At 46.5% G+C, this 26027-nt stretch overlaps 1 protein-coding gene and 1 pseudogene across 1 annotated transcript in view; one reads left to right on the top strand and one right to left on the bottom strand.

Moving 5' to 3' along the window:
- c1h1orf35 (chromosome 1 C1orf35 homolog) overlaps nucleotides 1–24440 on the bottom strand; it is a 69201-nt gene extending 44761 nt beyond the window's left edge. Inside the window, exons 1-3 of the mRNA XM_070894900.1 lie at nucleotides 24240–24440; nucleotides 4239–4389; nucleotides 1482–1527 (exon numbers count right to left, since the gene is read on the bottom strand). Of these exons, the coding sequence (XP_070751001.1) occupies nucleotides 1482–1527; nucleotides 4239–4389; nucleotides 24240–24333 (291 nt within the window). The 5' untranslated portion in view covers nucleotides 24334–24440. The remainder of the gene's footprint in view (nucleotides 1–1481; nucleotides 1528–4238; nucleotides 4390–24239) is intronic.
- A 672-nt stretch (nucleotides 24441–25112) lies between these two features.
- LOC139279669 (U2 spliceosomal RNA) lies at nucleotides 25113–25328 on the top strand (annotated as a pseudogene).
- The last annotated feature ends 699 nt before the right edge of the window (nucleotides 25329–26027 follow it).

The raw sequence follows: 26027 nt of genomic DNA, 5'->3' as shown, positions 1-26027 counted from the left end.
AGCAGCCAGCGGGCCGAGAAGCGGCAAGGGGCCAAGAGAGGGGTACAAGACAGAGAGACTGGAGGCGGGAGAGCGCGAGGCTGGGCGGGAGAGAGCGAGGCTGGGCGGGAGAGCGCGAGGCTGGGCGGGAGAGCGCGAGAGAGCGAGGCTGGCGGGAAGGAGAGCCAAAGTTAAGGCGGGGGGGGGGGGGGGGAAATCAGGGGGGAGAGAGGGAACTCGGGGAAGACAGCTCATGTTCTTCCAACCCCCTACAGGAGACATCGTTGGAGTGGATGATAACAAGAAGTCACCACACGGTCACTGTTCACTTCATACCCAATAAACCTGTTAACAATTCGTACACAAAGCCTGCCCCATCTATAGTGGGGTAGCGGGGTAAGGAGAAAGGATGCACTTGTGCTGGGGTAAGGCATTTCGGCTGGGGGAAGCACGCAATTGCGCTCGGGTAAAGGATTTCGGCTATGGGAGGAATGTAATAGAAACATAGAAAATAGGTGTAGGAGTAGGCCATTCGGCCCTTATATCCTGCATCGCCATTCAATGAGTTCATGGCTGAACATGCAACTTCAGTACCCCATTCCTGCTTTCTCGCCATACCCCTTGATCACCCTAGTAGTCAGGACTTCATCTAACTCCTTTTTGAATATATTTAGTGAATTGGCCTCAACAACTTTCTGTGGTAGAGAATTCCACAGGTTCACCACTCTCTGGGTGAAGAAGTTTCTCCTCATCTCGGTCCTAAATGGCTTACCCCTTATCCTTAGACGGTGACCCCTGGTTCTGGACTTCCCCAACATTGGGAACATTCTTCCTGCATCTAACCTGTCTAAATCCATCAGAATTTTAAACGTTTCTATCAGGTCCCCTCTCATTCTTCTGAACTCCAGTGAATACAAGCCCAGTTGATCCAGTCTTTCTTGATAGGTCAGTCCCGCCATCCTGCGAATCAGTCTGGTGAACCTTCGCTGCACTCCCTCAATAGCGGTTTGGACTTAGACTGGGGTAAGGCACTTGGGCTGCGGGGGGGCGGTTGGAGGGGGCATGCACTTGGACTGTGGGGGGGGGGCGGGGGGGGACATGCACTTGGACTGGGGGGGTTACTTTGGCTGGCACTTGCTGTCTTCTGGGGAGCTCTCTCCTCTGTCGCTTCAGGAAGTCAAAGTGGATCGAGTGACATGTAGCAGTCAGTGAGACCTTGGGATGGACGTTTCCAGTTACAAATTCCTGTGAAACTTCAGGGTGTGGCTTATCCTCCAAGGAGACCAATCATAGACAAAGGATGGAGTATGGTGGCCATTTTTGCAGTACAAATAAGCGCATTCTATAATAAAAGCATACAGGATGTGGTGTATTATATAGATGATTACAGATAGCGTGTGGTGTATATAGAGGATCACGCCCTGTATGTATATTATTTAGGGGATCACACACCTGCTGTGGTGAAATTTCTGTTCATTATAGCTACTTCACTCATTCCTTACCTCTTTTGTTACTCCAGTAGGTTTCCTTTTGGGATTCTTGTACCCTCTAAGGATAATAGAAAAAAATATATCAATTTTATGTTTGAAGAATTTATTACTTTCTGATGTTTGACACGCACCACTGATGTGAGAATTGTGAAATAGAATACTTTCCCAAACTTCAAACTCAAATACTCCCAGGGCAGGTTTATAACAGGTTCAATACGGAGTAAAGCTCCCTCTAAATATCACATCAACACTCCTAGCTCAAATACAGCATAGGTTAGCTACTGAGCAAGGTCCCCTCTACACTGCCCCATCAAACACTTCCAGCTCGGATAAAGCACGGGTTAGATACAGAGTAAGGTGATCCTATCAAATACTCCCAGGGTTGATACAGCGCATGTTAGATGCTGAGCAAAGCTCTCTCAATACTGCCCCAACATGTCTCAATCCTATATTAATAGTGCCCCGATTTCCATACCTACCATTATTTGAACAAGATCAGTGAGACACATTTATCATTCTGAATTATAGTCAGCTCTCTGTGGCGTATCTGGGTTAAACATGAACTCGAGGGAGACGACCTTGAAGTTGAAAGAACAGCAATGTAGAAACACCCCACCGTGCAGTCCCCGTGGAGTGGCTTCTGAAAGCTCCCAACTCAAAGGGCAAGCAGCCGATTGACAATGTACATATGGCAGTACATTCAAACAGCCGTGTTTTCTAAACCAGTGTTGTGGTTATTGGCTCATCATCACCACCGGCAACCACATTTTAATTTGAACCACGTCAAAAGTTTAATTTGTTTAAGTTTGTCGGTTTTAGTGCCCCCCTCCCACCCCTTTTAGCCAGGGGGCACTTGTATAATTTGTGATTTGGTGCCCTCAGGAAAAAAAAACAGGGGGCACCTGAAAAGGTTTTGGAGTGGGACACCCCCGCCTTTAATCAGGGGGTCAGGGGGCACTTGATTGTTTTCTACAAAAATAGTTGTGGTTATTGGCTAATGCATTGAACAAGTGGCTAACTGGGAATCTAGATGTGGCTAAATATGCATTTCTGATTAGTAAATGAGTGAGTAATAGACACCGCCGTTGGGCATGTGATCTCAATACGCATATTCACATGCCATGTGCATGTGAACTTTAACCTTTTTCATGCATTTGTTGATAAAATAGCAAGATGAAAAACAGTGTGCAAGTATTTTACTTCCTTAGTTACTGAAGGGTGGTAGATGTTTCAGTAAATATATACATGAAGTACATTTAGTTGTATTGTGCGTAAAGCATTTTCTATTATAATTAACACATATGACCAAAACAGTGTTGCTGTAGCCACATCTGTGGCTAGTCAGTGAATTGGACAACACTGGTCTAAGCTCTACACAGCTCCTCGGAGCCTCATTAGGCATGAAAGTAATTACAGGGGGAGCTCAAGATTATTTTTCAAAAGACATATTGGGCAAAGAGAGGTAAATACTAGTTGTTCATAATGCAGTTACCTTCCCTTTAAGAAATCATCTAACCTTTGTAAATTTTATTTATTTATACTTTATAATAGTCAAAACTTATGCTGAGGTCTAGGGTTTGGACAGTTTAATACAGAATAATGGATACCCAGGGGTGAGTTACAGGCTGAAATCTAATTGTGGCATTCGGGGGGGGGGGGGGGGTTTAATATATAGAATGAAAGGAAATCGAGTGAGTAAATCACCAGCTGTAATTTAATGGAGGGGCTTGGATCGGCTGTGCATAGTAATGAATACCAGGTGCAACAAATAAGTCGCTTGCTTGGGTCAAGGGAGCAGCTAAACAACATTTGAAAAAAAAAATCCGATCTTACACTGAACCGTACCACATGGGACACATTTTGTATGCAGTAGAGCACCTATGGGACCATGTCCATGGATTCATGTTTATATACAGAAAGGGAAGCAAGGCTGGGTGGCACATCGAGTTAGCAATCTGCAGCCTGACACCAGGAAATCGGAGGTCAAACACAGCGTAGTAAGACAGCAGGGAGCTCAGTGAGGGCTGCTGAGAAATGGCAGGGCACCATCTTATTTATACAACATATAGAATCAAAGAGGTTGATATATAAAACACAAATTTAAAAATTCTTATCCTTGTGTTCGAATCCCTCCATGGCCTCGCCTCGCCCCTCCCCATCTCTATGCGTCTTCCAGCCCTACAATCCTAAGATCTCTCCGCTCCTCCAACTCTGGCTGCTTGAGCACCCCCACTTCCTTCGACCCACTGTTAGCGACTGTGCCTACAGCCACCTATGCCCTAAGCTTTGGAATTCACTCACCATACCTCTTTGCCTCTCCACCTCCTTTAAGAAGCTACTTAAAACCTACCTTTTTGAACAAGCTTTTGGGCACCTGTCCCAATATCTCTATTTTGACACCGTGCCAATTGTGGTCTAAATACACTCCTGTGAAACGCCTTGGAATATTTTACTATGTAAAAGGAACTATATAAATGCAAATTGTTGCAAGGGCTCTCCCCACCGATGGCTCAATAGATAAATACACTGCCCGGTGTCAAGCTGTACAAACAAACTAGAAACGTCTTGCGTTCCTTTCCTGATCCGTCCTTAGTTTGCAGGTGTGTCAACATGGGGTGCAGCCCTTATGGTTGAATGGTTTTGTAGAACTCCATATGGAATCTTGGGTGAGAGTTGCAGGGCTGCCACTACCCGCAGAACTGTAGCCCAGAGCCTTCAGGAGAGATGGGGAGACAATAGGGAACGGCACAGCCAATTCTCAGGACTCACAATGCTGCCATCAGGGCCTCTTGCTCAGCTCTTCGAACAGCCATCAACTCTTCGTTGCGACACTGCGCCCCTTCGGTTTTCTTCCCCTTCGTGTACCAGGTGAGGTCCTTCCCTTTCTGCCATCGTCCAACTGGTGCCATCAGTGAGTTTCCTGCATGCGATCATGAACGAGACACAAATAAATATCCATATTTTTAAAAACAACATATCTTAGGATGAGACCATTTCAGACCAAGTTGCCCACTTTTGTCAAATGTCCCGACAAAACAAAATCACTTCATTGCAAATCCATGGCCTGTTACTCCATATTGCCGACCAATCACACAGGTTTTCTGCCAATTTTCTCATGGTCCGTGCAACCAGCCACTAATAAAGGGCTCACAACCTCTAATATTTCATAGAGTAAAAAGTCGTTTCTAGTACCATGATGTTGCTCACTTTAGTGACTGTGCCTCTGCTTCTCAGTGTGAGGGAGCTTGAGTAACACAGGGCACTGGAGGGACAGGTTGGTGAGTGATACTGTCTCAGGGATTATAACAACAATAACTTGTATTTATATAGCGCCTTTAACGTAGTGAAACATCCCAAGGCGCTTCAAGAAGTATTATGAGATTTTAAAAAATTGACACCAAGCCGCATTAGAAGAAATCAGGGCAGGTGACCAAACGTTTGGTCAAAGAGGAGGGCTTTAAAAAGCATCTTAAAGGAAGAAAGAGAGGTTGAGAGGCGGAGAGGTTTAGGCAGGGAATTCCAAAGCTTAGGGCCTAGGCAACAGAAGGCATGGCCACCAATGGTTGAGCGATTATAATCAGTGATGTTTAAAAGGGCACAATTAAAGGAGCAGACATCTCCGGGGGGGGCGGGGAAATGGGTTGTGGGGCTGGAGGAGATTACCGAGATAGGAAGGGTCGAGGCCATGGAGGGATTTGAAACCAAGGACGAGAATTTTGAAATTGAGGCGTTGCTTAACCAGGAGCCAAAGTAGGTCAGCGAGCACAGGAGTGATGGGTGAGCAGGACTTGGTGCGAGTTAGGACACGGGCAGCCGAGTTTTGGATCACCTCTAGTTTACGTAGGATAGAATGTGGGAGGCCAGCCAGGAGTGCTTAAGTCTAGAGATAACAAAGGCATGGATGAGGGCTTCAGCAGCGGATGAGCTGAGGCAAGAGCAGAGACGAGCAATGTTAGAGGTGGAAATAGGCGTTCGTAGTTCTGCTGCAGATACGTGGTCGAAAGCTCATTACACAACCTCCCGCACCCCATCCTCCAACCATTGTCTCAGGGATTACACTCCTCTCCCCCACACCACTCCCCTATCCCCGCCGTCCCCCTTCCCCAACCCTCACCTCTTCCGTAACAAAATAAGAACTAGGAGCCGGAGTAGGTCATTCAGCACCTTGAGCATGCTCCGCCATTCAATATCATTGCTGATCTTCTACCTCAACTCCACTTTCCTGTACTATCCCCATATCCTTTGATTCCCTGAATAGCCAAAAATCTATCGATCTCTGTCTTGAATATACTCAAAGATTGAGCCTTCACAGCCCTCTGGGGTTAGAGAATTCCAAAGATTCACGACCCTCTGAGTGAAGAAATGTTTCCCCATCTCAGTCCTAAATGACCAATACCTTATTGAGGTATTCCCAGCCAGAGGAAACATCCGCCCTGATTCTACCCTGTCAAGGCCTGTAAGAATTTTGTATATTTCAATCAGATCACCTCTCATTCTTCTAAACTCTAGAGAATATAGGTCTAGTCTACTCAATCTCTCCTCATCTGACAACCACCCCATCCCAGGAATCAGTCTGGTGAACCTTTGATGCACTCACTCCATGGCAAGTTTATCCTTCCTTAGGGAAGCAGCCCAAAACTGTACACAATACTCCAGGTGGGGTCTCAGCAGGGCTCTATATAATTGCAGTAAGATGTCTTTACTCTTGTACTCAAATCCTCTTGCAATAAAGGCCAACATACCATTTTCTTTCTTAATTGCTTACTAGAACATAACATCATAAGAAATAGGAGCAGGAGTAGGCCATCCGGCCCCTCAAGCCTGCTCCGCCATTTAATACAATCATGGCTAATCCGATCATGGACACAGGTCCACTTCCCTGCCTGCTCCCCACAACCCTTTATTCCCTTACCAGTTAAGAAACTGTCTATCAATGACCCAGCTTCCACAGCTCGCTGAGGCAGCAAATTCCACAGATTTACAGAAGAAATTTCTCCTCATCCCATGTTTAAATGGGCGGCCCCTTATTCTAAGATTATGCCCCCTACCTAGTTCTAGTCTCCTCCATCAATGGAAATATCCTCTCTGCATCCATCTTGTCAAGCCCCCTCATAATCTTATACGTTTTGATAAGATCACCTCTCATTCTTCTGAATTCCAATGAGTAGAGGCCCAACCCACTCAATCTTTCCTCATAAATCAACCCCCTCATCTCCAGAATCAACCTAGTGAACCTTCTCTGAACTGCCTCCAAGGTATATCCTTTCTTAAATATGGAAACCAAAACTGTACACATTATTCCAGGTGGGGCCTCACCGATACCCTGTATTGCTGCAGCAAGACTTCTCTGTCTTTATACTCCATCCCCTTTCACTTGCTGTACCTGCATATTAACCTTTTGTATTTCATGCACAAGTACCCCCAGGTCCCGTTGTATTGCAGCACTTTGCAATTTTTCTCTATTTAAATAATGTTTTGATTTTTTTCTGCCAAAGTGCATAACCTCACACTTTCCAACACTATACTCCATCTGCAAAATGTTTGCCCACTCACTTAGCCTATCTATGTCCTTTTGTGGGTTTTTTGTGTCCTCCTCACACATTGCTTTTCCTCCCATCTTTATATCGTCAGCAAACTTGGCTACGTTACACTTAGTCCCTTCTTCCAAGTCGTTAATATAGATTGTAAATAGTTGGGGTCCCAGCACTGATACCTGTGGCACCCCACTAGATACTGATTGCCAACCCGAGAATGAACCATTTATCCCTATCCTCTGTTAGTTAGCCAATCCTCTATCCATGCTAATATATTATCCCCAACCCCATGAACTTTTATCTTGTACAGTAACCTTTTATGTGGCACCTTGTCAAATGCCTTCTAGAAGTCCAAATACACCACATCCACTGGTTCCCCTTTATCCATTCTGTTCGTACATCCTCAAAGAATTCCAGCAAAATTGTCAAACATGACTTCCCCTTCATAAATCCATGCTGGCTCTGCCTGACTGAATTATGTTTTCCCAAATGTCCTGCCAGTGCTTCTTTAATAATGGACTCCAACATTTTCCCAACCACAGATGTTAGGCTAACTGATCTATAGTTTCCTGCTTTTTGTCTGCCTCCTTTTTTAAATAGGGGCGTTACATTTGCAGTTTTCTAATCTGCTAGGACCTCCCCAGAATCCAGGGAATTTTGGTAAATTACAACCAATGCATCCACTATCCCTGCCACTACTTCTCTTAAGACCCTAGGATGCAAGCCATCAGGTCCAGGGGATTTATCTGCCTTTAGTCCCATTATCTTACTGAGTACCACCTCCTTGGTGATTGTGATTGTGTCTCCCCCCAAAGCCCCTTGCGTATCCACTGTTGGGATATTTTTACCGTAAAGACTGACACAAAATATTTGTTCAGAGTTTCTGCCATCTCCATGTTCCCCATCACTAATTCCCTGATCTCGTCCTCTAAGGGACCAACATTTACTTTAGCCACTCTTTTCCTTTTTATATACCTGTAGAAACTCTTGCTATCTGTTTTTATATTTTGTGCTAATTTACTTTCATAGTCTATCTTCCCTTTTTTAATCTTTTTTTAGTAAGGATAGGCAGAAAGGAAAAGAAGGGATGAGATCAGTGCAGTACTGAGAAATGATATTGGCTCAGTTGATCAAGATATAGTGTCATGTATTCAACCAGCATTGTAACCCATGTATAATCCGACCTAAGTTGTACAGAGAACAATGAACACTAGGTGGTGAACTTGTGGGAGACACTCCTAACCTAGACCTTCAGATATAAAAGGGGAAGCTCCACCCACTTCCAGCACTTGAGTGCTATAAAATAAAGGATAGGTCACAGACTGACCTTCTCTCAAGCATGGGCCTCGTGTGCATTTATACTGTATAGTAAGGACGTATCAATGGCGACAAGAAACTGGGATTTAAACCACGCGAGCATGGCCACTAGCAATAACAGGAGCAGTCAGGGACGATCGACTGGCAAGGGATCTTTTGTTTCAAACAGCAGCTCATGCTGGAGGCGTGGAGGCACACACTCAGCCGGAGTTTGCAGAGGTGAGCAAAATACCTGCAGAAATTGCAGAAATGAACGCTGGGGAAAATCGCTGGAAGCTGAAGTTCAGCGAGTTCATGTGGAGCACGTGTACAGTTCATACACCAGGACGCCTCCGATAATTATGAAATTGCTCCTCAATGGCATCCCAGTATCAATGGAGCTAGACACGGGGGCCAGCCAGTCCCTGATGGGTATCAAACAGTTCAAAAAGTTGTGGGTGTCCAAGGCCAGGAGGCCAAAATTATCGCCGATTGACGCACAGCTACGGACTTACACAAAGCAGATCATTCCGGTGCTAGGCAGCGCCACGGTAGTCGTGACCCACAAAGATTCGGAGAACAGACTGCCACTCTGGATTGTCCCAGGGGACGGTCCCACACTACTGGGGAGGAGTTGGCTTGCTGTCATGAACTGGAAATGGAGCGATGTCAATGCAATTTCCTCTGTGGAGCGAGTATCATGCTCACAGATCCTGGACAAATTTGACTCATTATTTCAACCCGGCATTGGCACTTTCATGGGGGCCAAGGTAGTGATTCACAGTACACCACAAGGCCAGAGCGGTGCCATACGTGATGCGGGAAAAGATAGAAGGCGAATTGGACCGCCTGCTGAGGGAAGGCATTATCTCGCCAGTCAAATTCAGTGACTGGGCAAGCCCGATTGTGCCTGTGCTCAAGGCGGATGGGTCGGTCAGTTTATGTGGCGATTACAAGGCCACCATCAATCTGGTGTCACTCCAAGACCAGTACCCGGTACCGAGAGCGGAGGACCTCTTTGCGACGCTATCCGGTGGCAAATTTTTTTCAAAATTGGACTTGACCTCAGCTTACATGACCCAGAAGCTGGCGAGTGAGTCGAAGAAGCTGACCACCATCACGACACACAAGGGGTTGTTTGAGTACAACAGATGTCCGTTCGGGATTCGCTCGGCTGCCGCGATCTTCCAACTAAATATGGAAAGCCTCCTCAAATCGATTCCAGGGTCGGTGGTTCTTCAGGACGACATCCTCATTACGGGCTACGATACTGAAGAACACCTTCACAACCTGGAGGAGGTGCTACGCAGACTGGACCGGGTAGGGCTGCGACTGAAAAAGGCGAAGTGCGTCTTCCTAGCTCCAGAGGTAGAATTCCTGGGAATGAGGGTAGCAGCAGACGGGATCAGCCCTACTGCGTCCAAGACGGAAGCGATCCAGAGAGCACCCAGACCCTGTAACACGATGGAGCTGCGTTCATTCCTGGGGCTCCTGAACTATTTTGGTAACTTTCTTCCCAAATTGAGCACACTGCTAGAGCCGCTACATGTGCTCCTACGCAAAGGTCGCAAATGGGTCTGGGGGGACAGCCAGGAAAGGGCTTTTAATAGAGCTCTCAAATTGTTATGTTCCAACAATCTGTTAACGCTATATGACCCATGTAAGAAACTTGTGTTAATGTGCGATGCGTCGTCCTATGGTGTCGGTTGTGTGTTGCAGCATGTCAATGCCAAGGGTCAGTTACAGCCGGTAGCTTATGCCTCCAGAAGTCTGTCCCAGGCAGAAAGGGGCTACGGGATGGTAGAAAAGGAGGCGCTCGCATGTGTATATGCGGTAAAGAAAATGCACCAGTACCTTTTTGGTAGGAAATTTGAGCTGGAGACAGATCACAAACCCCTAACGTCCCTTTTGGCCGACAACAAGGCCATAAATGCAAACGCATTGGCCCGCATACAGAGGTGGGCACTCAGGTTAGCCGCCTATGACTACACAATTCGGCACAGACCGGGCAACGAAAACTGCGCCGATGCACTCAGCAGACATCCACTAGCCACCACTGAGGGGGCTACCGAGCATGCTGCTGAGATGGTCACGGCTGTTGAAGCTTTCGGAAGCGAAGGCTCACCTGTGACAGCCTGTCAGATTAAAGTCTGGACAAATAGAGACCCGTTATTGTCTCTAGTCAAGAAATGCGTCCTGAATGGAGACTGAACAGCCACGTACAGGGCATGCCCTGAGAAATTTCAACCATTTCACAGGCGCAAGAATGAACTCTCGATTCAGGCCGATTGCCTACTATGGGGAAACCGCGAAGTCATGCCCCAGATGGGCAGAGAGGTGTTGATCAGAGAACTCCACAATGGGCACCCGGGCATTGTCACAATGAAGGCAATTGCCAGGTCACACGTTTGGTGGCCAGGGATAGACGCAGATCTGGAACTTTGTGTTCGCAGGTGCAACACGTGTGCCCAGCTGAGCAATGCGCCCAGGGAAGCCCTCCTTAGCCCCTGGCCATGGCCCGCCAAGCCTTGGTCACGCATCCATGTGGACTACGCAGGTCCTTTCATGGGGAAAATGTTTTTGGTTGTTGTAGACGCCGACTCCAAATGGATCGAGTGTGACATTTTAAATTCAAGCACCTCCTCTGCCACGGTAGAAAGCCTACGGGCAATGTTCGCCGCCCACGGTCTACCGGACATCTTGGTCAGTGACAATGGCCCATGTGTCACAAGCACTGAATTCCAGGACTTCATGGCAGGCAATGGAATTAACCATGTCAGAACAGCACCGTTCAAGCCGGCCTTAAACAGCCAGGCAGAACGAGCAGTGCAGATAATCAAACAGGGGATGCTCAGAATCCAAAGGGGTTCCCTAAAATGGCGCTTATCACGCCTCCTGTTGGCCTACAGATCCCAACCACACTCACTCACAGGGGTTCCACCCGCAGAGCTGCGAATGAAAAGGACGCTCAAAACCCGATTATCCCTTATACACCCCACCATGAAAGAAATTGTCGAGAGCAGGCGCCAGTCACAATATGACTACCATGGCAGGAATGCGAGGGCGCGATGTATTGATGTAAATGATCCTGTTTTTGTCCTCAACTACACTGCAGGGCCCAAATGGCTCGCAGGCATTGTGGTTGCCAAAGAGGGAAATAGGATTCTGGTAGTTAAACTTACCAATGGACAAATCTGCCGCAATCATGTGGATCAAATAAAAAGGAGGTTCAGCAACCCCATAGACGAAGCAGAGGAAGAACACGATGTAGAGTTCACTCCACCACAGGAACCAAAGGGAGGAGAGCCCAGTCACTGTGGGCAGTCCGGACAGGCCTGAAGCACCGTCAACAGCAGACACTCAGGCCAGCGCCCAACAACCGGAGCCCCAACTCAGGCGCTCGACAAGGGAGCGTAAACCACCAGAGAGGCTCAATCTGTGATCCCAATAAGACTTTTGGGGGGGGGGGGGGGGGAGGTGATGTCATGTATTCAACCAGCATCGTAACCCATGTACAATCCGACCTAAGTTGTACACTGAGAACAATGACCACTAGGTGGTGAACTTGTGGGAGACACTCCTAACCTAGACCTTCAGATATAAAAGGGGAAGCTCCACCCACTTCCATCACTTGAGTGCTATAAAATAAAGGACAGGTCACAGACTGACCTCTCAAGCATGAGCCTCGTGTGCATTTATACTGTATAGTAAGGACGTATCATATAGAATCAGTAGATAAGGTATATGGAATACTTGCCTTTATTAGTCGAGGCATGGAATACAAGAGCAAGGAGGTTATGCTTGAACTGTATAAAACACTAGTTAGGCCACAGCTATGAGGCCTGTGTGTGTTTCTTAATCATTTTTTAGTCATTCTTTGCTGGCTTTTTAAAGCTTCCCAATCTTCTATCCTCCCACTAATTTTGGCCACTTTGTATATCCTTGTTTTTAATTGGATACCGTCCTTTATTTCTTTAGTTAGCCACGGATGGCTATCTTTTCTTTTACACCCTTTCCTCCTCACTGGAATATATTTTTCTTGAGAGTTGTGAAATATCACCTTAAATGTTCACCACTGTTCATCTATTTTCCCAGTCCACTTTAGCCAACTCTGCCCTCATACCTTTGTAGTCTCCTTTATTTAAGCTTAGTTCGCTGGTTTGAGATCCAACTTTCTCACCCTCCATCTGAATTTGAAATTCAACCATGCTATGATCACTCATTCTAAGGGGATCCTTTATTAGGAGATTGTTTATTAATCCTGTCTCATTACACTAGATCTAAGATAGCCTGCCCCCTGGTTGGTTCCGTTACATGCTGCTCAAGGAACCAGTCCCTTATGACTCTATGAACTCTTCTTCAAGGCTACCCTGACCAATTTGATTTGTCCAATAAAATCACCCATTATTGCTGTTCCCTTTTTACAAGCCTCCATTATTTCCTGGTTTATACTCCGACCAATAGAGTTGCTACTGTTGAAGGGCCTGTAGACTACGCCCATCAGTGACTTTTTCCCCTTATTATTCCTTACCTCCACCCAAACTGTTTCGACATTCTGATCATTTGAGCCAATATCGTTTCTCACTATTTTGCAGTGATTCCATCCTTTATCAACAGAGCTTCTCCACCTCCTTTTCCTTTCTGTCTGTCCTTCCGAATTGTCAAATACTCCTGAATATTTAGTTCCCAGTCCTGGCCACCTTGCAATCACGTCTCTGCAATGGCTATCAGATCATACCCACTTGTATCTATTTGTGCCGTCAACTCATCTATTTTGTTACGAATGCTGTGTGCATTTAGACAAAGAGCCTTTAAATTTGTATTTTTGCCCTTTTTTCTTGCTTGTTTCCTCTCTCCTTCAAATTCACTTTCTTTATTTTTGCTTTCTAATTCCAGCTTTACTCCCCTCCCTACTGAATCTATTTTCAGGTTCCCATCCCCCTGCCAAGCTAGTTTAAACCCTCCCCAACAGCACTTGCAAAACCACCCCCCCCCCCAACCCCCATCACCTCCACGCGCGAGGGTATTGGTCCCGGCTCTGTTGAGGTGCAACCCGTCCGACTTGTACAGATCCCACCTCCCCCAGATGCGGTCCCAATGCCTCAGGAAACTAAAGCCCTCCCTCCTGCACCATCTGCTTTATCCTTCTATTTCTGTACTCACTAGCTCGTGGCACTGGGAGTAATCTGGAAATTACTACCTTTGAGGTCCTGCTTTTTAATCTCTCTCCCAGCTCCCTAAATTCTGCCTACAGGACCTCATCCCTCTTTCTACATATGTCATCGGTCCCGATATGGACCACGACATCTGGCTGTTCACCCTCTCACCCCAGAATGCCCTGCAGCCAGTGACATCCTTGACCCTAGCACCAGGGAGGCAACATACCATCCTAGTGCCACGGCGCAGAAACGCCCGTGTGCTCCCCTGACTATTGAATCCCCTACTACTATAGCTCTTCCATTCTTCTTCCTCCCCCTCCCCTGTACAGCTGAGCCAGCTGTACCTACATGTTAACTTTCAGTGATTCGTGTACAAGGACACCCAGGTCCCTATGAACACCAACATTTCCCAATCTCTCACCTTTTAGAAATACTCTGCTTTTCTATTTTTCCTACCAAAGTGGATAACTTCACATTTCTCTACATTATATTCCATTGGCCATGTTCCTTGCCTACTCACGTAGCGTGTCTATATCCCCTTGAAGCCGCTTTGCATCCTCTGCACAACTTACATTCCCACCTAGCTTTGTATCATCAGCAAACTTGGATGTATTACATTTGGTCCCCTCATCCAAATCATTGATATAGATTGTGAATAGCTGGGCCCAAACACGGATCCTTGCGGTACTCCACTAGTTACAGCTTGCCAACCCGAAAATGACCTGCTTATTTCTACTCTCTGTCTTCTGTCTGTTAACCAATCCTCAATCCATGCTAGTATATTTACCCCCAATCCCATGAGCCCTTAAATTTTTAATAATCTCTTATGTGGCACCTTATCAAATGCATTCTGAAAATCTAAATACACCACATCCACTGGTTTCACCTTATCTATTCTGCTAGAAAGAACTCTAACAGTTCAAAAAACTCTAACAGATTTGTCAAACATGATTTCCCGTTAATAAGTCCTGCTCAATCCTATTATTATTTTCTAAATACCCTGTTACAATGTGCTTAATAATATATTCCCCCCCTATACAAATCCCTGGATCGACCACACCTGAAGTACTGTGAGCAGTTCTGGGCACCATATCTTGGGAAGGATATACTAGCCTTAGTAGGAGTGCAGCGTACGTTTACCAGAATGATATCCTGACTTCAAGGGTTAAGTTACGAGGAGAGATTACACAAATTAGGGTTGTATTCCCTAGAAAATGGAAGGTTAAGAGGTGATCTGATTGAAGTTTTCAAGATATTAAGTGGAACCGATAGGGTAGATAGAAAGAAACTATTTCCGCTGGTTGGGGATTCTAGAACTAGGGGACATAATCTAAAATTTAGAGCCAGGAGTGAAATTAGGAAACACAAATACAGAAATAGATAGCTTAGGTAGTGAGAAATGATATTGGCTGATGTAGAAGCAGATTGGGTGGAGATAAAATAAATAAAGGAAAGTCACTGGTGGAAGTAGTCTATAGGCCCCCTAGCAGTAACTACACTGTAGGACAGTTTATAAATCAAGAAATAATAGAAGCTTGTAAGAAAGGTACCGCAATAATCATGGACGATTTTAAGCTTCATATTGATTGGACAAATCAAATTGGCAAAGGTAGCCTTGAGGAAGAGTTCATAAGAGTGTATCCGGGATGGTTTCTTAGAACAATATGATTTGGAACCAACCAGGGAACATGCTATTTTAGATCTGGTAATGTGTAATGAGACAGGATTAATGAATGATTTCATAGTCTAGGGAAGAATGATCATAGCATGGTAGAATTTCAAATTCAGTTTGATGGTGAGAAAGTTGGGTCTCAAACTAGTGTCCTGAACTTAAATAAGGACTATTACAAAGGTATGAAGGCAGAGTTGGCAAAAGTAGACTGGGAAATAGATTAAAGGGTAAGACGGTAGATAAGCACTGGCAGATATTTAAGGAGATATTTCTCAGCAAAGATATATTCCAGTGAGAAAGACTCTAAGCGAAGGATGAGCTTTCCGTGGCTAACTAAGGAAGTAAAGGATGGTATAAAATTGAAAACAAAGGCATACAATGTTGCAAAGATTAGTGGTAGGCCAGAGGATTGGGAAATTTTTAGAAACCAACTAGGGATGACTTAAAAAAGAGAGAGAAGATAGATTGAGCGTAAACTAGCAAGAAATATAAAGACAGTAAGAACTTCTATAGGTATATAAAAATGAAAACAGTAGCTAAAGTAAACATTGGTTCCTTAGAGGACGAGACTGGGGAATTAATAATGGGAAACAGGAAAATGGCAGAGACTTTGAACAAATATTTTGTATCGGTCTTCACGGTGGAAGACACTAAGAGCATCCCAATAATAGATAATCAAGGGGCTATAGGGAGGGGGGGTACTTAAAACAATCACTATCACTAGAGAAAAAGTACTAGCTAAACTAATGGGACTAAAGGTGGAGAATCCCCTGGACCTGATGGCCTGCATCCTAGGATCTTTAAAGAAGTAGCTGCAGAGATAGTGAATACTGGAGGGAGTTTCAAAAAAAGCTGCTTCTCGACAACGGAGGCAGCTCAAGCCTGGAGCAGCTGGTGGGAGTTTTTTTTTTAAACTGCTCCCTGACAACGAAGGCAGTTCGAGCCTGGAGCCTCAACAGACCTCTCAAGGGGACAAAATCAGAAATAAAAAGTAATGACATTGTGACATCACAAAGATGGAGATTGGTTCAATTAATATGGAAGAACCAATGGACGGGAAATGAATAAGAGAAAGCTAAAAACTATTTAATTTGCTTCAATTGTTGATTTTCTAATTTTAAACTTAATTTATAATTATTGTATATATTATTTAATTTTGTTTAATTATAATTAATCTTTATTATATTGGTTTTACTATTGTATACTCCTTATTGTGTTATTTACAATGTAATTTGAATATCTTTTTTTTTTAAGTTCCTTCGCCTGTGTCTATCTGCAGCACATTTTGGCTGCCACTTCAGACTCGAGCCTTTTACCTTTTTTATACTTCCTTCTCCCATTTTTTCTCTTTTCCTCCCTTGTCAATATTTAACATGTTATAAGACTATTGTGAAGCACCTTGGGACATTTTACTACGTTAAAGGCACTACATAAATAAAAGTTATTATTAATCTACCAAAATTCCCTGGATTCTGGAGAGGTACCAATGGATTGGAAAACCGCAAATGTAACGCTCCTATTTAAGGAGAAAGAAAGCAGGAATCTATAGACCAGTTAGCCTAACAGCTGTCAGTAGGAAAATGCTGGAGTCTATTAATAAAGGAAGTAGTAGCAGGACATTTAAAAATTCACAATATAGTCAAGCAGAGTCAGCATGGTTTTATGAAAGGGAAACCATGTTTGACAAATTTGCTGGAGTTTTTTGAGGATGTAACAAGCAGAGTGGATAAAGGGGAACCAGTAGATGTAGTGTATTTGGATTTCCAGAAGGCATTCGATAAAGTGCCATATAAAAGGTTAATGCACAAGATAAGAGCTCATAGGGTTGGGGGTAATATATTAACATGGATAGAGGATTGGTTAACTAAGAGAAAACAGAGTTGGGATAAATGGGTCATTTTCAGGTTGGCAAACAGTAACTAGTGGAGTGCCTCAGGGATCAGTGCTGGGGCCTTAACTATTTACAATCTATATTAATGACTTAAATAAAGGGACCGAGTGTAAGGGAGGCAACTTTGCTGATGATACAAAGATAGGTGGGAAAGCAAGTTGTGAGGAGGACATAAAGAATCTGCAAAAGAATATAGACAGGCTAAGTGAGAAGGCAAAAAGTTTGGCAGATGGAGTATAATGTGGGAAAATGTGAGGTTATCCACTTGGTAGGAAAAATAAAAAAAGCAAATTATTTAAATGGAGATTTAAAAAATGCTGTTGCACAGAGGGATCTGGGGGGGTCTTTGTACATGAAACACTAAATGTTAGCATGCAGTTTATAGCAATTAATTAGGAAGACAAATGGAATGTTGGCCTTTATTACAAGGGGGATGGAGTCATCATCATCATCATCATCATAGACAATCCCTCGGAATCGAGGAAGACTTGCTTCCACTCTTAGCATGAGTTCTTAGGTGGCTGTACAGTCCAATATGAGAATCACAGTCTCTGTCACAGGTGGGACAGACAGTCGTTGAGGGAAAGGGTGGGCAGGGAGCCTGGTTTGCCGTACGCTCCTTCCGCTGCCTGCGCTTGATTTCTGCATGCTCTCGCCGATGATATTCGAGGAGCTCAGTGCCCTCCCGGATGCACTTCCTCCACTTGGGAGTCCCTGGCCCAAGACCGCCCTAAGTGTCAGTGGGGATGTCGCACTTTATCAGGGAGGCTTTGAGGGTGCCCTTGTAACGTTTCCTCTGCCCGCCTTTGGCTCGTTTGCCGTGGATGAGTTCTGAGTAGAGCACTTGCTTTGGGAGTCTCGTGTCTGGCATGCGAACTATGTGGCCTACCCAGCAGAGCTGATCAAGTGTGGTCAGTGCTTCAATGCTGGGGATGGAGTATAAAAGTAAGGAAGTCCTACTACAATTGTACAGGGCGTAGGTGAGACCACAGCTGGAGTACTGTGTACAATTTTGTTGTTATTTAAGGAGGGATATACTTGCATTAGAGGCAGTTCAGAGAGGTTCACTAGATTGATTCCTGAGATGAAGAGGTTGCCTTAGAAAAAAGGTTGAGCCTATACTCATTGGAGTTTAGAAGAATGAGGGGTGATCTTATTGAAACGTATAAGATTATGAGGGGGCTTGATAGGGTAGATGCAGAGAGGATGTTTCCCCTTGTGGGGAATTTAGAACTAGGGGGCATAGTTTCAGAATAAGGGGTCGCACATTTAAAATGGAAATGAGGAGGAATTTCATCACTCAGAGGGTTGTGAATCTGTGGAATTCTCTATGATGGACAGACAGACGGACGGGGATTTATATTGTGCTTTTCACGACCACCAGACTTCTCAAAGCACTCTACAGCCAATGAAGTACTTTTGGAATGAAGTCACTGTTGCAATGTAGGAACAAGCAAGTGCCCACAAACAACAATGTGATAATGACCAGATAATCTGTTTTTTGTTCTGTTGATTTGAGGGATAAATATTGGTCAGGCAATGGGGATAACTCCCCTGCTCTTCTTCGTAAATAGTGCCATGGGATTTTTTACGTCCACTTGAGAGAATAGACGAGGGCTCGGTTTAACGTCTCATCCGAAAGACGGCACCTCCGACATTGCAATGCTCGCTCAGTACTGCAATGGGAGTGTCAGCCTAGATTTTTGTGCTCAAGTCCCTGGAGTGGGACTTGAATCCACAACCTTCTGGCTCAGAGGCGAGAGTGCTACCCACTGACCCTCGGCTGACACACAAAGAGTGCTGGAAAGGTCATCGACATCGCCGCCCTAAGCGAGACCCGGCGGGCAGGGGAAGGCCAGCTCAAGGAACAAGGTGGAGGTTACACCTTTTTCTGGAAAGGGAAACCAGAGGAAGAACGCCGCCTTCACGGAGTCGGCTTCACCATCAAAAACGAGCTGGTCAATTGCCTCAAAGACTCCCCCTGCGGGGTTAACGAACGGCTCATGACTCTTCAATTCACCCTATCCCGGAACCAATGTGCCACAGTCATCAATGTGTACGTCCCAACACTCGATGCAATGGATGAGACCAAAAAGAGGGTTTTTACTTCAACCTTGAAAAATCCCTGTCCCGCGGACGACAAACTGATTCTCCTAGGTGACGTCAATGCCACGGTTGGCAAAGACATAGCCCTCTGGAGAGGCGTAATTGGCAGAGAGGGGGTAGGGAAAGCCAACTCCAGCGGTACCCTACCCCTGACAAAATGTCTAGAACATGAACTCATCACCAACACCTTGTTCCGCCAGAGGGACAAATACAAGGCATCGTGGCAACACCCTCGCTCCAAACACTGGCACCTGCTCGACTATGTCATCGTCCGAGCCAGGGATCGCAAGGATGTGCGCATCACCCGCGCCATGACAGGAACTGATAACTGCTGGACGGACCACCGCCTAATCCGATCCATCATCGACATCAACACAGCCCCAAAACGGAGGGGGCAGCAGAAGCAGTGCTGCAAAAAAGTCAATGCCGGGGCAATTAAAGACCCAGCTAAGAGAGCCCTATACAGCCAGCGCCTCACAGCTAACCTGCCGTGCCTTGATGACCCTGAGACACAGAATGCCCACAGCGCTTGGTCTGCCCTCCAGGCCTCCATAACCAGTGCCTGCGAAGAGACACTTGGTCACTCAACCAGAAAACACCAGGACTGGTTTGATGAGAATGACCAGGAGATCCAAGAAGTAATAGACCAGAAATGCTCTGCGCTTGTGAACCTCAAGCAACAACCCAACTCGGGAGCAGCAAAGCAACATTACAGGGGGCTCAAGGCTGAGGTCCAACAAAAAACCCGGGACCTAAAGAACAGGTGGTGGATGGAGAAAGCACAGGAGATACAACAACTGGCCAACAGTCAAGATGTGCGAGGATTCTTCATCACAGTCAAGGCCTCCAATGGGCCAAACAACCAAGGCTCCACCCCAATGCTGGCCAAGAACGGGAAAACATTCATCAAGGACACCGAGGCAGTCAGGGCCCGCTGGAAGGAGCACTTCGAAGATCTCCTCAATCGAGACTCTGCCTTTGACTCGAGTGTTCTCGACTGCCACAGCATGCGATCCGCGACCACCTCAGTAAAACCCCAACGCTTTGCGAGGTTGGAAAAGCCATTAGACAGCTCAAGAACAACAAGGCTACGGGAGCGGATGAAATCCCTGCTGAGGCGCTAAAGTATGGTGGAGAGAGGCGCTGTTGGCGTGGATACATGACCTCATCTCTCTCATCTGGAGGGAGGAGAGCATGCCAGGAGATCTCAGAGATGCAGTGATCGTGACCATCTTTAAAAAAGGGGACAAGTCCGACTGCGGCAACTACAGAAGAATCTCCCTTTCAGCCACTGGGAAAGTTGTCGCTAGAGTCCTCTTCAACCGTCTCCTCCCTATGGCCGAGGAGCTCCTCCCAGAGTCATAGTGCAGATTTCATCCCCTACGGACACAATGGACATGATCCTTGCAACGCGACAGCTGCAGGAAAAATGCAGGGAGCAGAGCCTTCTTCGACCTTACAAAGGCCTTTGACACTGTCAACCTCGAGGGTCTCTGGAGCATCCTCTGACGTTTCGGATGCCCCCAAAGGTTCGTCAACATTCTCCGCCTGCCCCACGACGACATACAGGTCGTGATCCTTACCAACGGATCCATTACAGACCCAATCCACGTCCGGACCAGGGTCAAACAGGGCTGTGTCATCGTCCCAACCCTCTTCTCAATCTTCCTCGCTGCCATGCTCTACCTCACAGTCAACAAGCTGGAATGGAACTAAACTTCAGAACCAGTGGGAAGCTGTTCAACCTTCACCATCTCCAGGCCAGGTCCAAGACCATCCCAACCTCTGTCGTCGAGCTACAATATGCGGACGATGCCTGCGTAAGTTCAGAGGCTGAACTCCCGGACATAGTCGACGTATTTACTGAAGCATACGAAAGCATAGGCCTTACGCTAAACATCCGTAAGACAAAGGTCCGCCACCAGCCTGTCCTCGCCGCACAGCACTGCCCCCCAGTCATCAAGATCCACGGCGCGGCCCTGGACAACGTGGACCATTTCCCATACCTCGGGAGCCTCTTATCAACAAAAGCAGATCGAAGAACATAAGAACATAACAAATAGGAACAGGAGTAGGCCATATGGCCCCTCGAGCCTACTCCGCCATTCAGTAAGATCATGGCTGATCGGATCATGGACTCAACTCCACTTTCCCGCCTGCTCCCTATAACCCCTTATCGTTTACGAAACTGTCTATTTCTGTCTTAAATTTATTCAATGACCCAGCTTCCATAGCTCTCTAAGGCAGCGCATTCCACAGATTTACAAAGGGAAAAGGGGAGGTGCAACGAGACCTGGGCGTCATGGTACATCAGTCATTGAAAGTTGGCATGCAGGTACAGCAGGCGGTGAAGAAGGAAAATGGTATGTTGGCCTTCATAGCTAGGGGATTTGAGTACTGGAGCAGGGAGGTCTTACTGCAGTTGTACAGGGCCTTGGTGAGGCCTCACCTGGAATATTGAGTTCAGTTTTGGTCTCCTAATCTGAGGAAGGATGTTCTTACTATTGAGGGAGTGCAGCGAAGGTCACCAGACTGATTCCCAGGATGGCAGAACTGACATATAAGGAGACACTAGAGCGACTGGAGTTTAGAAGGATGAGAGGGGATCTCATAGTCCAGAACCAGGGGACACAATCTAAGGTTAAGGGGTAAGCCATTTAGGACTGAGATGAGGAGAAATTCTTCACTCAGAGAGTGGTGAACCTGTGGAATTCCCTACCACAGAATGTTGTTGATGCCAGTTCATTGGATATATTCAAGAGTGACTTAGATATGGCCCTTACGGCTAAAGGGATCAAGGGGTATGAGGAAAAGCAGGAAAGGGGTACTGAGGTGAATGATCAGCCATGATCTTATTGAATGGTGGTGCAGGCTCGAAGTGCCGAATGGCCTACTCCTGCACCTATTTTCGATGTTTCTGAGAGAAGAAATTCTTCCTCATCTGTTTTAAATGGGCGGCCTCTTACTCTAGTTCTAGTCTCCTCCATCAGTGGAAACATCCTCTCTGCATCCACCTTATCAAGCCCCCTCATAATCTTATACGTTTCGATAAGATCATCTCTCATTCTTCTGAATTCCAACGAGTAGAGGCCCAACTACTCAACCTTTCCTCATAAGTCAACCCCCTCATCCCAAGAATCAATCTAGTGAGCCTCCAAAGCAAGTATATAATTTTGTAAATATGGAAACCAAAACTGCACGCAGTATTCCATTGATAAGGAGATTCAACACCGCCTCCAGTGTGCCAGCGCAGCCTTCGGCCGCCTGAGGAAAAGAGTGTTCGAAGACCAGGCCCTCAAATCTACCACCAAGCTCATGGTCTACAGGGCTGTAGTAATACCCACCCTCCCGTATGGCTTAGAGACATGGACCATGTAGAGGAGACACCTCAAGTTGGTGGAGAAATACCACCAACGATGCCTCCGCAAGATCCTACATTGTACATTAATGATTTAGATGAGGGGATTAAATGTAGTATCTCCAAATTTGCAGATGACACTGAGTTGGGTGGCAGTGTGAGCTGCGAGGAGGATGCTATGTGGCTGCAGAGTGACTTGGATAGGTTAGGTGAGTGGGCAAATGCACAGCAGATGAAGTATATGTGGATAAATGTGAGGTTATCCAATTTGGTGGTAAAAACAGAGAGACAGACTATTATCTGAATGGTGACAGATTAGGAAAAGGGGAGGTGCAACAAGACCTGGGTATCATGGTACATCAATCATTGAAGGTTGGCATGCAGGTACAGCAGGCAGTTAAGAAAGCAAATGGCATGTTGGCCTTCATAGCGAGGGGATTTGAGTACAGGGAGGTGTTACTGCAGTTGTACAGGGCCTTGGTGAGGCCACACCTGGAGTATTGTGTACAGTTTTGGTCTCCTAACTTGAGGAAGGATGTTTTTGCGATTGAGGGAGTGCAGCGAAGGTTCACCAGACTGATTCCCAGGATGGCGGGACTGACATATCAAGAAAGACTGGATCAACTGGGCTTGTATTCACTGGAGTTCAGACGAATGAGAGGGGATCTCATAGAAACGTTTAAAATTCTGACAAGTTTAGACAGGGTAGATGCAGGAAGAATGTTCCCAATGTTGGGGAAGTGCAGAACCAGGGGTCACAGTCTAAGGATAAGGGATAAGCCATTTAGGACCGAGATGAGGAGAAACTTCTTCACCCAGAGAGTGGTGAACCTGTGGAATTCTCTACCACAGAAAGTTGTTGAGGCCAATTCACTAAATATATTCAAAAAGGAGTTAGATGTAGTCCTTACTACTAGGGGGATCAAGGGGTGTGGCGAGAAAGCAGGAATGGGGTACTGAAGTTGCATGTTCAGCCATGAACTCATTGAATGGCGGTGCAGGCTAGAAGGGCCGAATGGCCTACTCCTGCACCTATGTTCTATGTTTCTATGTTTCTAAATCCCCTGGGAGGACAGACGCACCAACATTAGTGTCCTCGACCAGGCCAACATCCCCAGCATTGAAGCACTGACCACACTTGATCAGCTTCGCTGGGCAGGCCACATTGTCCGCTTGCCAGACACGAGATTTCCAAAGCAAACGAGCCAAAGGTGGACAGAGGAAACATTACAAGGACACCCTCACAGCCTCCCTGATAAAGTGCAACATTCCCACCGACACCTGGGAGTCCCTGGCCAAAGACCACCCTAAGTAAAGGAAGTGCAACTGGGAGGGCGTTGAGCGCCTCGAGTCTCATCGCCGAGTGCATGCAGAAAACAAGCGCAGGCAGCGGAAAGATTGTGCGGCAAACCTGTTCCACCCTCCCTTCCCCTCAACGACTGCCTTTCCCATCTGTGACAGGGACTGTGGTTCTCGTATTGGACTATACAGTCACCGAAGGACTCTTTCGAAGAGTGGAAGCAAGTCTTCCTCGATTCCGAGGGACTGCCAATGATGATGAGGTAGAAAGGTATTCAGGGATATGTCCCAAAGGCGGATAGATGGAGTTAGATCGGAGATCAGACATGATCTCATTGAATGGCAGAGCAAGCCTGAGGGGCTGAATGGCCGTATGTTCTCCAAACCTCCCTCTCCCTCTCCCTCTCCCCCATATCCCCAGCCTATCCGAGCGCTCTCCCCCGACCCCGCCTTACCCAGGTAATTCTCCCGATGTTTATCCGCTTTCACCTCCTCCCAGGTGAACTGATCCTGTCCGCCGCGGACCCCGCCCCGGGCCGAACCCATCATCTTGCGGCCGGACAAAGACCGCTGTGCAGCCGCGGCCTAGCGCCAAACGCCGCTCACAGCCTTCTACTGTTCAGGGTAGTGGCGCAGCTGGATGACGTTTCACGCCGCCACCTTCCTGAAGGGCCTCTGCCTATTGGTTCTAACCGGTGCGTCGCCATTTCTGTGCGGGGCGCAATCTCTGCCGCCCTCTAGTGTACCTCAGCAAATGCTGCAAATATTCATTCGGTCAGGCAGCATCTGTGGAGAGAAATAAAATTAATTTACCTGAAATTTACCTGAAGGGCCGAATGGCCTACTCCTGCACCTATTTTCTATGTTTAACATTCCACAGATACTGCCTGACCTACTGAGTATTGCCAGCATTTTCTGTTTATATTTCAGATTTCCAGCATCCTCAGTATGTTGCTTTTGCACTGATGTATTTCACCTGCTTTGTGAAGAGCAAAATCTTTCCACTTGCCCGTCACCACCTTTGTGTGGGGCAATATCACCCTTGGTGCTCAATTTGCATTCTGAACATTTTTATTCATTTACTGAATGAATTGCCTTGTGGCTTTTTTGGAAACAGGAGGTGGGTGGGGTGGCTTGACCCATCCACCTCCATGGCACGAACCTGGTATTGCAGTACTTCCAGGAACGGTGCAGTGGCTCTAGGCCTTTTGGCTAAGAGCATTGGCGCAGAGTGATCCTTGATGTGTGCAAGGTGACCTCTGGCGTTTGTGATTTGACAAAGAATTGGAAAGATTGGCTACGAATTTTAAAAAAAAAATATGGTGGCCATTTCTCGGCCTTTTGGCTAAGATCATGCGTAACTGATGACCCCAATGTGGTTCTCCCTGGATCAGGAAGGTGGTTCTCCTATGCTTTTTGGAAATAGGAGGTGGGTGGGGTGGTTTGACCCATCCACCTCCACGGAGGTGTGTGGGGGGCTTGACCCATCCACCTCCATGGCACGAACCTGGTATTGCAGTACTTCCAGGAACGGTGCAGTGACTCTAGGCCTTTTGGCTAAGAGCATTGGCGCAGAGTGATCCTTGATGTGTGCAAGGTGACCTCTGGCATTTGTGATTTGACAAAGAATTGGAAAGATTGGCAACAAAAAAAAAAAAATATGGTGGCCATTTTCACAATCGTGCGCAGCAAAAATCTTCCCCCTCATTAGTAAAATGGTTGAGTGTTTTGAGTGGGGATATATTATAGATTAACCCAACCACACAGCACTGCCCCCCAGTCATCAAGATGCATGGCACGACCCTGGACAACGTGGACCACTTCCCATACCTCAGGAGCCTATTATCAGCAAGGGCAGCCATCGACGACGAGATTCAACACCGCCTCCAGTGTGCCAGCACAGCCTTCGGCTGCCTGAGGAAAAGAGTGTTCGAAGATCAGGCCCTCAAGTCTGCCACCAAGCTCATGGTGTACAGTGCTGTAGTGATACCCGCACTCCTGTATGGCTCAGAGACGTGGGCCATATAGAGTAGACACCTCAAATCGCTGGAGAAATACCACCAATGATGTCTCCACAAGATCCTGCATATCCCCTGGGAGGATAGACGCACCAACATTAGTGTCTTCGATTAGGCCAACATCCCCAGCATCGAAGCACTGACCACACTTGACCAACTTCATTCGGCGGGCCACATTGTTCGCATGCCTGACACAAGACTCCCAAAGCAAGCGCTCTACTCGGA

This window comes from Pristiophorus japonicus, chromosome 1 (assembly GCF_044704955.1).
Source record: "Pristiophorus japonicus isolate sPriJap1 chromosome 1, sPriJap1.hap1, whole genome shotgun sequence".
Lineage (NCBI taxonomy): Eukaryota > Metazoa > Chordata > Chondrichthyes > Pristiophoridae > Pristiophorus > Pristiophorus japonicus.
The sequence above is the reverse complement of the archived record's forward strand: the minus strand, read 5'-3'. Positions and strand labels throughout refer to the sequence as shown.